Raw genomic sequence first — 13,289 nt, 5'->3', positions numbered from 1 at the left:
CCTGGGTGCCCAGCGTTGCCTGGGGGTGTTTAGAGGTGTGTGTTGAGCAAAAAATGGTAGTAGGCAGGCAAGCTCAAACCCCTACCGTGGAGGAGAAAAAGAACATGAAAAATAAACGTAAAGTCTTTGCTGTTACGCCCATTGCCAAACCAGAAGTGGCAAAGGTTTAAATTAAGACTAGTCAATCGAAAAGTGGGGATGACTTTCGAAAATATCAGGAAAAAAAAAAAAAAAGCCACCCCTCCTTGTAGAAAAGTGCCCAGTTGAGAGTGAAGCAATTAATGTTTTTAGCCAATTTTTTTTATATTTGTCGTCCTAAGTGTCGAGCTTCAAAATGATACCCATCTTGTGAAAATCTCATCTGTCAAAAGTTTTAGACAAACATACATTTAAACAGACAGGTGAGATTTATATTATAAATTTTAACAGCTAAGCTACTTACAACCAGCTGCAACTTGGAGAAGAAAAAAATTATCTCATTTTATTGTAAAACTACATTATTTAGATTATATTTGAAATGAAATTCTTTTAGGATCAAAGATTGGAATATTAATTCAATAACGACTGATTCACAATTTATCAATTTGCTTTATTTGATAGTAAATAATTCACACATTTCTTTGTGTATATATTGACCGAATGGATCAAAACCTGATTACATTTGTGTTGCCATTCAAAGTATTATCAAAGCTCTAAATTTTAATAAACAGCAGAAAATATACACTTGTTCTATTATTGAAATATAAAAATTATGCAAGAGAGTTTTTGTATTAATGAAAAAGTCTAATTTTCTACAAACAAGACCACAAATTAATTTTAACTTAAACATTGCAGAGTTCTGAGCAGACAATGGTTAAAAATACGCTGAAATTGAGATTGATTTCCTAACTTGGAGAGCCACGGTCTTCACATGGGTGGATGTGCATGTATGTTGAGAGGGTAGCAGAAAATTTTTTTTCTAAACTCTAATCAGTGTCAACTAGAAGAGTAAAACTTAAGAGACAATGAATGTAGAGGGAGGGGGAACCAAATGTCATTCTTTGAAGCAAAAGTTACCGAACTTTCATTGTGAACTATAAGTCTTACGTTTCACAAACATTTTCAGTTTTCAGAAAAAACTTATATAAGGGAAAAGGAAAGAACAGCAAGACAGAGAGGAGACAGAGGAATAGATGAAAAAGAAATATGAAAGAAAAAAAAAAATCCCACAAAATACCAACGATGGCTCCAGCAATTTGGCAGAAATTTTGGAAACAAAATTCTAAAATTTGTCAAACTCACATCGTTGACATTGTCAAACAGATGAACAAATATAATTAGATTGTAGAGGATAAATTGTGATTCGCAAAGTTTTTTTTTGTTTTGTTTTTTTTTAAAAAACAAATTGAAACTTACCATCAATCCTCCAATCTTTCGAATCTGGAATGGAGTCCATTTCCAAAGTGAAAGGAAGGCCACTATTTTGAACACCACTGTTGCGTCGGCCACGGAGAACTTTCATTTCAACATCGGTAAGGTCAGCTAGATGATTAACTTTTAGGGTATAACTGTGACCAGCACGATTGTGTGAATGGATGAAACTGCATAAGACAAACAGTGAAATATTAACAAATATGCACACATAGGATATATTTGTCATGTTTGTGAATTCCATGATAGAAGCATTGATTGAATTTTATAGTAAAATACGTATGAGATAAGTTTGAAAGCTAAATTACAACACAATATCATGAAAAATAAACAAATATTTGTTTCCTCATAATTTTGTACATCTTTTTCTTTTTTCCTTTCCTGCCATGATGCTGAGTTGGAGAAAAGAAATTTAAAAACAAATATTTGTTTATTATTCATAATATTGCGTTGTAATTTGGCTTTCAAATGCATCTCATACATATTTTTATTATAAAATTCAATCAACACTTTCATTACAGAATTCACAAACCTGACGTTAATATCGCATAGCCAATGCATTTTCTGGCTTTTCAAAAGAGCGTTGTAGAAAGAAAACCTGCAGACTTTTACTAACTTTTTTTTTTTTCTCTAATTATGGGAAGAAAAAAAATAAATATTTTTACAAAATTCTGAGGAAAGAATAGGACTCTGAAATATATAAATTTTAAACAAATAAATATTTATTAATTTATTTATTGCGGACTATTATCCTCATCTTTCTTAGATGTTATTTCACAACGTTTCGGACAATTATTCCTCTGGCCTTCGGCAGGTGGTAAGAAAGATGAGGATAATAGTCAGCAATAAATAAGTAAATAAATAATACTCATCTCAATAATGAATTCCAATTAAATAATATATATACCATTCGGTATGGACCCAACTATGGAATCATAGTTATCATGGATTTATAAGACCAAAAATTCCAAAACATTGCTGGCAAAAATAAGCAATAATTTTGGCATTTGAAAGAGTTAAACATCTGTGAAATAATCTTAAAAAAAAAAAAAAAAGCACAAAATGGGCAACTTTAAATATGTTTCTGAATTTTTTTAGATAAGGATTAATAATTTGTATTATGTGAATTCTTCGGTCTACTGTTCTCATCTTAAGTCATATTTTCACGTTTTGGGCAATGTAACCTCCAACCTTACATTGACCAAAATGTTGTGAGAATAAGACTCATAAGAACAGCAGACAGGAGAATCCAAATATGAATTTGGTTAAACAGTTAATTTATAAAGTCTTTTTTACTAAAAAAAATGGAGGGCTTAATGCAAGTTTTGTTTTGTTTTTTTTTTTAACCCATTTGAAATAAAATTTGCAATGTGAAGAATCCTTATTAAAATTTATTTAATAAACCCTTCCATGACTTTTTTGAAAAAAGTCATTTCACCCTAAACGAGGCATAATACACCTTAGACATAACAGGCTACTATTTGGGACGACATCTACAAGGACACTATGTAGGGAATTGAGCAGTGAGTCTGTTCACATTACACTTACATGTCAAAACAGCCAGGGAAGCAGGGACCTGGGAGGGAATTCCAAAGTCTAGCAGTTCGAAAGAAACAATTAGTGTAGAAGGCTTTCTGGCATCTCGGGATCTCTATAGTACAAGGGTGGGATTTTGATGCTGGTCTGATTAGTGATCATCAGGGCATATTGTTTCAAAATACTTGTAAAACAAGCACAAGGATGCAACATTTCGGCAATGGGAGAGTTTGGAGGTTAGCTGATAGTGTGGGACCTATTATGTTGGAGATTGTTTTTTTGGACCCAGTTTAAGAGCGAGAGACTAGTGGCAGATGCATCAGCCCAGTTATGGTAACAATACTCCATGCACGGGCAAGTGGTAGCTTAGTAGAGATATAGAATACTCTCAGGCGTCAGTAATTTTCTAGTATGGCAGAGAGAGCCCACCTTCTTTGTAGCAACCCTGGCAATGTCCTCAATGTATTTCTTCCAATTCATGTTTCTCGTGAATGTTAAGCCGATGAGTTTGAATGAAAAGCTTTCAGGTAGCATATTATTAGTCATGGAAATCAATAGTTAAAAAGGTTTCTTGTAATTATTGAAAGAAGTTTAGTCTTGACAACATTGAATATTACCATTTATTTACATTCCTATTCTACTACAAACTGGAGGTCTTCCTCTAAGGTTTCAGTCATTGCCTTAAATAAGTGTTCATTTGTTTTCCTCTTGTCTCTTATAGAGTACGGTGTCATCAAATACACCCATCTCTGAGACAATTCTATCAGGGAGGTCATTTATGAATATCAGAAATAATAACGGTCCAAGGATCAACACTTGAGGTACACCCACGTTTATATCATGTTTTGACATACAACCATCAAGGACTACCTATATTTTTCTCTTGTCCAAGAAGGATTTGATTATAAGAAAGATTTGATTATAAGTATTTGTCAAGTAATACCATACAATTTGATTTTCATAAAACCTTTGTGCCAGATCCTGTCAAAGGCCTTTGATATATTTAGGGCTACTGCCCCTAGTCTTCCATACCTAATCCAGTGCATGGTACATACATTTAGAGATTACAATTAGGATATTTGTAGTAGAACGAGCTTACCTCAATCCATACTGTCGGTCGGAAAAAAGTTCAGTAATTTTGAGGGTGCTTGATTGATTCAAAACTCAAAGATTTTAGCAAAAAGAGGAAAGAGGCTAATTAGATTTTTTTCAGTTTTCCTCTTATTAAATAAAGGGAGTTAACTCTAGCTGTCAAGGGACATAACTACGATTAGTTCAGTACATTTATTGTTGCAACACGTTCACCTTAGTCAGGTTAATGTTACTGAAGACGTGCGATTTGTGATGCTGAGAGCTCAAATGTCCTCCCAATGTAAGGAGGATTATTGCTGTAGATCAATTCTCCCTCTGAGCAATAAACTGCACGTGCAAATCAAATATATATTACATTAATAAATACAATGGAAGTGGCAATACATCACATTCATTCCTTGATATCATTTATAAAACTTGATGTCTGTTTCCAATTTTGCTTTCAGTTTTGATTATTGCTGATGGCACTAAAGTCACAATTTTTTTATTTTACTTTTGAAATCACGACTATATATGGGACTCAATATATGCAATCTATATATCTATAAAAGTGAACGTGTCTGTGCGTCTGTGTATGTACATTTCCCTATGCAATAACTGTCAATTTTAAGTCTACAGACTCGAAATTTGAGATACAGGGTACCGAGATTTGGGAAAATCTTTGTAATCAGTTTTCGGACAGAAATTTGGCTGTTAAAGGGTCAAAGTTCAACGATTTGACGTTTGAGAACTCCTCCGCCAATTTTGGGTCTAAACAATTAATTTTAGATATAGGTTTCTTGGACATGGATCTAACTTAATAACTTGATTTGAGCCCAAAACAATAAATCTTAAGGGGTCATAATAGGGGTCAAAGTTAAAAAAATTTTACCTCTGTGGTCTACCAAATTACTCAGACAATTTCTTGTCTAAACATTTGAAATTTTACATAAAGAGTATTCAGAGATAGGGCAAGCGTTTTAATCAGTTTGGGTCGAAAATTTTTAGTTACCAATATATAAATGTTTGTATGTCTGCCTAAAACTTTTGACAGAGGCAACAGATTTTTACAAGATCAGTATCGTTTTTAAGAAGTTCGACCTTTTAGACAAATATCGAAAAATTGGCTAAAAACATTAATATCTTCACCTTCAACTGGGCACTTTTCTACAGGGGGGGGGGGGTCGCTTTTTCACCGATATTTTTGAAAGTCATCCTCTCCTTTTGATTGTCTAGCCTTAATTAAAACATACGTCACTTCCGGTTTGGCGGTGGTCCTAACAGCAAAGACGTCAGGTCCCCCCCCCCCAGTTTTTTTCCTCCTTCACGGTACGGGTTTGAGCCTGCCTTCTTACTACCACTTTTTTTTTTTTTGCTCAACACACACATCCAAACACCCGGGCAACAGCTGGCTGAAATGCTAGTAATCAATAGAAAATTGAATATCATGATATATATGAAATCTAAATAAATTACAATATCATATTTAAGCATATTTTACAACCAGGCAATGCCAGACAAGCCCTGCTAGTTATATGTAAATTCAATCCCACTCTCCTAGATTTATGCTTGAAAGCTTTAACAAAAATTTTTAAAAACAAGCTGAGCATGCAGAGTCCCCCTTCACAAGTGAAAAATTTATTTCACCATAACTAATGTTTGTGCAAAATATCAAAACAAATTCAAGGAGTGGTTATTGAGAAAAATGCGAACAAACGATTTTGGGCAATTTTACCCTTATAATGTCCCCAGGAGGCAAGCAGAGTTATCCCGGAAAATACATTCTGGCAAAAATTTACTTTCACCATGACTAATGTTTGTGCAGAAATTTTTTAAAAATCCAAGGTATGGCTATTGAGAAAAGTGTAAACAAATGAATGGACAAATGGGAGTGAATTACTAGATCCAAAAAATGTATTTTCTAAGTCTAATGGTACATATTGGTTAGTGGGGTATTTTCCAGTACAAACGACAAACAGAAAAAAAATAAAAAGTGGTCAAAAAGCAAATATATAACAAATAAACGTTATCAAAGGCAAGTTACACTTCTACCTACTTGAATAAGTTTTTGTGTTTTAATTTATTTTAAAATGTTTGTTTACTTTGAAACACAAGTAGTGTTGAGTCTTAAGTTAGAACAAGAAAAAAAAAAAACATGACCAACATCATCTGAGGAGTTTCACTAATATTAAAAATCAAAAATTAAAGAAAACTCTGGTAAAAACTTACTCAAACGTCACTAATCGAGGATCGTGTAATATTCTATCTGACACTTGGCAACGGTTTGTGAGGGCCTAATTTGCCCGATTAGCATTTTGTACTTTTTCTTTCATTTTGTATGTTTGTAGAATGTTCCACTCCCCATCAATACATATGTATATTTATTTTGATAATTAAAATCTTATTGAAACCATTATGGATCTTTTAAATAGGATTAAAGTCAGAGTAAATTCTACCCTCACCCGCCCCACCCTGATCTCCCAAAAACAAATAAGGTTTCATGTCTAAACCAAAGAAACTTATTGTAATTTTTATTTGACTAAATAAATTGTCCGTTTGACATGGGTTAAAAAAAAATAAACAGTTATAATTGTATTTCATTTAATTTTTTTTTGTCTAAATAAAATACCTAATGTTAAAATATCACAAGAAAAATCTTTTGAATAAGTATTTATTTGAATTTTCACAAAAAGCTTCACCTTACTTCTTGCATAAAACTAAATATTGTACACATTTTATTAATATCTTATAGAAATCACTTCAGACATGGTATGTAGAAGCTTAAAAAAAAAAAAAAATTATATATATATCATCATGACGGGCTCCTTGCCCGGACCATTGTGACTCTTCCTCTCCAGAGTTTCTTGTCTTCCATCTAAGATCTTCAGGTTCACAGTTGGCGTTGTGTGCTATTTGTTGGATGTACGTGGATTTAGGTCGTCCTCTGCTTGCGCGTCTGTGTCATGGAGTCCATAGCAATACATCACTCAACAATTCATGCTTGCTCCTCAGACAATGACCGGCAAATTGTAGGCGTCTTTCTCTGATGGTATTAGATATTAGTATGTGCCGTCTAGTTTTCTTTCCAATCTTTTGGTGAGTATCCAGGTTGTAGCACCGTAAACAAGGACAGACTCTACCAATGCCCTGAAGAACTGCCTTTTCAGTTTGTCAGCCAGTCTCGAAGTCCATACTGAATGCAGCCCATCCAATGCAGACAATGCTTTTGAGATGCGAATTCCGATATCTCTCTCTATGAAAACTATGTTGCTGCCCAGATAAACTCAGCGACTTCTTTCAGTGTTGATCTAACCAAAGCCCTGATCTCTCCTTTCACATTGAAAGTCATAAACTTTGTCTTATCCGCATTAATTTGAAGACCAATATCATTTGCAGACTTTTCTAGCTTATGTAACAGTGTTTGTGCATCAGCAGTGTTGTTCGCGAACAAAGCAATATCGTCTGCGTAATCTGCATCAGTTATGTCTGCTGATTGATGACGTCTGTTTCTGGATTCATTTAGGGTGAAGCCTAGCATGTTGTGTATATCAACAGAGGTGCAAAGTACAAAGTCAAGACAGACAATGAAAAGAAAAAGGGCAAGAGTATCTCCTTGTAGAACCCCAGTGCAGATGTCGAAAAATTCAGTGTCCCCATCTGGGGACCTGACCATTGCTCGAGTGTGCTCATATAGCATCATGATAGCATTAATGACTTCATTTGGAATGGCATATGCTTTTAATATGCTGGCCATTTTTCCTCTATGTACGGAATCGAATGCTTTGGAGAAATCTACAAAGATCATGACTGCCTCAATGTTTTTTGCTTTGACTCCTTCAATCAGTCTCCTAACAGTAAGTATTTGACTAGTAGTAGAGCGATTCTTTCTAAATCCATTTTAGTTCTTCCTGAGGACTTCTTCGATCTTTGGTTGGATACGGTTGAGAAGCATGGCATTGTAGATTTTTGCTGCAATTGGAGTGAGTGTTATTCCTCTGTAGTTGCTTGGTATGCTTAGGTCACCCTTCTTGGGGAAGGGAAGTATGCATCCTTCCCTCCATATATTAATAATTTTTTGATTATATACAAAATTGCATGAATTAAAAAGTATGTCATTGAAACCACCTGTCTTCCATATTTCAGGAGGTATGTTGTCTAAGCCTGCAGCTTTACGATTCTTGGTCTTTAGTACATTTAGAAGTTCTTCCATTGTAAAATCACCCTTCTCAATATCGAGTTCCTGTACAAAAATCGGCTGAATTGGTTGGTCTGTTACTTCTGGTTTGTTTCGAGTAGCTTTTCAAAATGTGCTTTCCATTTCGAACATGCATTTTCCAGAGTGTTTGCCTTTAACTTAGCTTTGGCAGGTCGTTTGTGCCCAGATATCTCATTTACTAATTGCCAAGCCAGATAGGATTGTTATCTGCTGCATTCTGGATTCGATCTATTTGTTCTTGAACATACTTCTGTTGTTCTGATAGGTACATCATACTAAGCTCTTGAAGCGCCTGCTTTCTTAATTTTGTATTCTGTCGAGTGGGGTATTTATGTTGCTTTTTGATTAGGTTTTTTAACTTTTCTCGTTTTAATATTTTATCATTTTCCCACGGTACTTTTCGCTTTACCTTGGGCTTCAGAAGTATACACTTCTTTGCTGCTCCTTGGTGCGATCTAACAAAGTTTTCATAGGTGGTATTAGCAGTTGGTTCCTGCTCTTGTGCTTGTAAAGCATCAAATGTTTCACAGTTCGAAGATGAATCTCTAATTGTCATGTGACAACGTTGACCAGTTGTAGGGCTGTCTAGATGATTTTTAGTTTTGTTCGCTTGTAGGTTTAACTTCAAAATATATATATATATTTTATTTATAAGATAAAAACTTAGCCAACAATAAGTATTAGATGAATAGCTTCCAATTCAGAAAACAGCAATTCTCCTTTTGTCAAAAACATCATTCATGAAATCTCTTTTCCTTTGTTTTAGAGAATTCTATTTATCAAGTCTTTATGTGAGAGGTCTGCTCTTGATACAAGACACATGGCAATTCTCCAAGATTTCTGCCGTCACCCAGCTAGACTCTTGGCTTTGACCCATCTATTTTATTCTATAGGAAAATTAATTTTTCTCCACAATATCTAGAAAGAAACCTGTTTTATCATTTCTCCAAAATCTGGGATCTCTAAAACCCCATATCAAACACCCACAACCATCTGACCTACCCTTATGCTAAACAAGGTCGGAAGATATTGCCTAGTGCCTGGAAATAATGTTATACATATATAATGCAAGATAGAAAAAAAAATTTAAAATTCATCTTTGTATCTCAATTAATACATGAATTATGGTCGTCGAATGTTAGTTGGACATGGTGTTTTGTGTGATACTGAATACAAGGCGAACATAAGCAATGTGTAACTGAAAATAAAAGGTGTGTATGTGTGTGTGTGTCTGTCTGTCTCCCCGTCCAAGTTACAAGCTGCATCAATCTGAGTAACAATAGGCCCCTTTGGTACACATTAACAAACTGACAAAAAAGGGTTGCCATTACAGTTAGGCAGACAATTTTTCACTAACAAGATAAGTACACAGCCCAAGTGGAAACGGTGGAAGCTTAGATGCTGAAAGTTCTAAATTGGTGGATAGGCAGAGCAGCCATCCTATTAAACTTCAATTATCAAGGCTAAATCTCAAAACTATTGTAAATACAGACAGTGCTGGCAGATGTTTCCAGCAAGTAAGGTTTCTGGCTTAGCCTCCCCTTGGTAGGTTAGAAGTAGAGTAAAGGGCATCACAGAAAATAGTGCAAGCACCCATTGAAGAATGGTCACTTGGAATGTAGGTACACTTAAGAAACAGAACAGCAAACTGGTTGAAACCTTAATGAGAAAGACAGAGTTGGCTTATGTGGTGTGCAAGTGGATTAAGGTCAAATCAGACATGGCTTCTAAAGGGCAAAGAATCCTGCTATAAATTCTTCTGTTGCAGTAACAAGGTTGTGCTGGTGCACAATTGGTGCACAATTGGGTGAACAAGAGTCTCTGAGGTCAAATTTGTTTTGGACAGAATTCTCCTTGTTTTCGTGTTCCTGTTTATGTAATACAATTCAGACACCATGAAGATTTAAAATGACATACCTATGACCAGCTGCAGAGCAAAGTTTCCAAGATACCTACTACCAAAACTTATTTTTGTAGAGGACTGGAATAGGCAAGCTGGCACTGCTACTGGTGCTTTCAATGGGATGCATGATGGCCACAGCTTTGGTACTGTAATGCTAATAATGAGATAATCTTAGAATTTGCTGTCGCGAATGACCTTATTGAAAGACATTCAAGAAAAGAGCCTGCCTACTTGTAACATTATTCTGGAAACCGCAAAATTGATAGATTAAGTCTTGTTCTAAAAGAATTATGTAGGGGGCAGCAAGCAATGCTAAAGTCATCCCAACAGAAGAATGTGTTCAACAGCACCAACTCTTAGTTTGCAGCTTCTTATCTGCATACAAAGAATGAAGAAAAAAAGCACAAGTTTACACCTTGCATGTGTAAACTAAAAAATTAAACTGCTGCTAGCCAGTTCTACAAAATTTTAAGGCTGAGATTGATACAGCTGCTATAGAAATGTAAAAAATGTGATTTACATTGAAAGGCCCTCTTATGAATGCACCCAGCAAGATATGCAGCCTCTCTAAAAAGCATGAATGGAGATCAATGACCTAGTGGTGGAATACTCAGGTTTTGAAAATATACAATCAAAGAGAAACTGGCAAGTTTGAAAGTATACTATATGCTTAAAAGGATAAGAAGCGTAGTTGAGACTAAGGTTGCAAAAAAATGTTAGTTAGTGGAGATAGCTTTTTGTGATAAGATTCCAGCTGAACTATATTCTCAACTTCTACAAGTGGAAGAGCGAATCCCTTCACCACACCAACTATCATGGCCTTAAGTTTACTGACAAGATAATGAAACTGCTCAAGCATATCTTAGACACAAATGTGGGATTTGATTTTGTGCAAGGTAGAGGCATCTTAGATGCCATTTTCATTACATGCCAACTGCAGGAAAAGTATATTGAATTCTGGAAACAACTTTAATATGTATTCATTGATCTCAAGAAGTAATTTGACAGTCTCTAGAAAAGTGCTTTAATAAGCAATGAGGAGCCTTGATATGGAGAAGTGGATTGTCACTCTTGTCCAGAGCATGTATGGAAATGCTCGTAGCCGTGTTCATATCAATAGCAACAATGGAAGTGTTGAAGGGCTCTGTACTCCGCGCACTTCTTTTCAACATGGTTTTGAAGGTATTGTTTATTTCTGTATGCAGACGATTTTCTAGTTGTCGCAGATTTCCGGGAGAAGTGCAATTCCAGGTTGCTGATTTAGAAAACCTGCATGGCAAGCAAAAGACTGGGAGTCAACATGCAAACAATTTATATCTCATGTTGCTCTAAACCTTTTGCAGGATGCTGGCATGTTTCCCAACACTATCTGTCAAAAGTGTAGGTATAATTCCATTGAATGTTCCCAATGCAAACTATGGGTCCACAAGAAGTGTAGTGACACTACTGTAAGGCTGTTTGTTGATACGGATTATGTTTGTTGTAAATGTGTAAGTGTTGCTTGCTCAATAAATGGTCAGACAGTGACTCATCGATGTGGATAGCTCCCCCACTTGATGGGGAAACTACCTTCTGCTACCAAGGCGCCATGTTAAATGCTACTGATGGTTACATACATACTATCATTGCTCTGCTTTTTTGATTCGTTTAGAAAGCTGCTACTAATGTTTATATTTAGACATTTCCCTCCGAACTTGGGACAAGGTCTTCTCAGCTCGTGTTCACTCCAAACCTTGCATGATCGTAAAATATGGTTCCCAAATGCGTTTGACTTGCAGCAGCTACAGCGTAATAACCAGGCTATGATTAGATACATGTGCATCAGCGAACGAGGAGAGCATCCCCATCAGTCATGTTCCATCAGCAGTTAGGTATTCGTGGGATTTGGGAAGCTTTACACACTCAGCATCTAGACTGACTTTGAAATCTAGTAGAGAATATCCATTTCTCTCTGCAGCCTTTTTCTCACAAAAGAGACATTGCTAATTTTTATTAAAGTTTTCAAAGCTCTCGACTGAGCTCCAATTGAATTCCCTTGTAAAACATTCACAGTAAAACCCATCTACTTATAAGCATTGTAAATAATTTTTTTTCTTTCTCTGTACCTGGAGATAAACAGAACATCCATGAGCAGAGTTTCTTTCCAACAATCACCTATTTGTAGAACACAATACCACAGGGTTGCTTTCCAATTGACAAGTCCAATGTAAACAAATTCTTATTGAGCCATCTTCTAAATCAAATTCTGCCCAGTTTTAACCACAGTCTTCAATTCTCATAATGTTGGCTCACCATCTAAGCTCATTAACTCTTTAAGTCTTGATAAAACGTAGCTCATTAGTACAAATATACACACACTAAAAATTTATTTAGTAAAAAGGACAGCAAAAAGAGATATATGCTAATATTTTTTCAAATTGACACGACACAAAAATAAAGCCTAATTTACTTTTTACAAAGATTTCAAAAAACTTACCGTACGTTCTGATGGAAGGTGTTTTTGCGTTCTGAATGTTCTTGTTCAGTTTTATACGTTTTCTTATGTTGCAACTTGAATTCATCAAACATTTTATCTACATAGTCATTCTTTTTATCAATTAATTCAGATAGTGGGTTCATAGAAGCCATATGTTCCTCTTTTCCAGGGCCGGGGAATCCTTTGCAAGTCAATTCTGGAAAAAAAAAGATTTAGCAAAAAATAAATCTTTCTTTAAAAGCACTTAAACTATGTTTAGTCAGAAAAGTACAGTTAACAGGTTAGATGTTAGAATTTATGCCATTATGCCAATAGTATTTACTCTCAGCGGGTTGAACTGACTTCCTCTGAAGGAGAAAGTTTCTAAGGAAACTCAAATTCACAAGTGGTCCCCAGTCACACGTATAAGACGTTAGAATTTAATCGATTCTAAAACTTCCAATAATAAAAACAAAATTCAAATAGTATTTGCTTTTATATTATATTTATCTTCATACACAGAAATAAGTTAATGCAACCAAGTACATTTCAAATTAAGTAAGGTTTGTTACATATTTGTGCAGTGTTATTTTTAATTTGATATTTTAAACATTTACGCATAAGCAATGTTCCTGTGAAAAATTATTTTTCAAGTTGTGTTATTTTGTTTTTTATTTATAGACTAGCGAGGGGTACCC

General features: G+C 35.0%; 1 protein-coding gene across 1 annotated transcript in view; it reads right to left on the bottom strand.

Annotated features, from left to right (window-relative positions):
- Positions 1–13,289, bottom strand: part of LOC145259113 (cathepsin L-like peptidase) — a 52,507-nt gene that overhangs the window by 11,227 nt on the left and 27,991 nt on the right. The window contains exons 5-6 of the mRNA XM_080116784.1: positions 12,613–12,808; positions 1,396–1,580 (exon numbers count right to left, since the gene is read on the bottom strand). Coding sequence (XP_079972910.1) covers positions 1,396–1,580; positions 12,613–12,808 — 381 coding nt within the window. The remainder of the gene's footprint in view (positions 1–1,395; positions 1,581–12,612; positions 12,809–13,289) is intronic.

Source organism: Euprymna scolopes, chromosome 3, assembly GCF_053919585.1.
Source record: "Euprymna scolopes isolate OS-2025 chromosome 3, ASM5391958v1, whole genome shotgun sequence".
Classification (NCBI taxonomy): domain Eukaryota; kingdom Metazoa; phylum Mollusca; class Cephalopoda; order Sepiida; family Sepiolidae; genus Euprymna; species Euprymna scolopes.
Note: the sequence above shows the minus strand (reverse complement) of the source record. Positions and strands in the feature narration are given on the sequence as shown.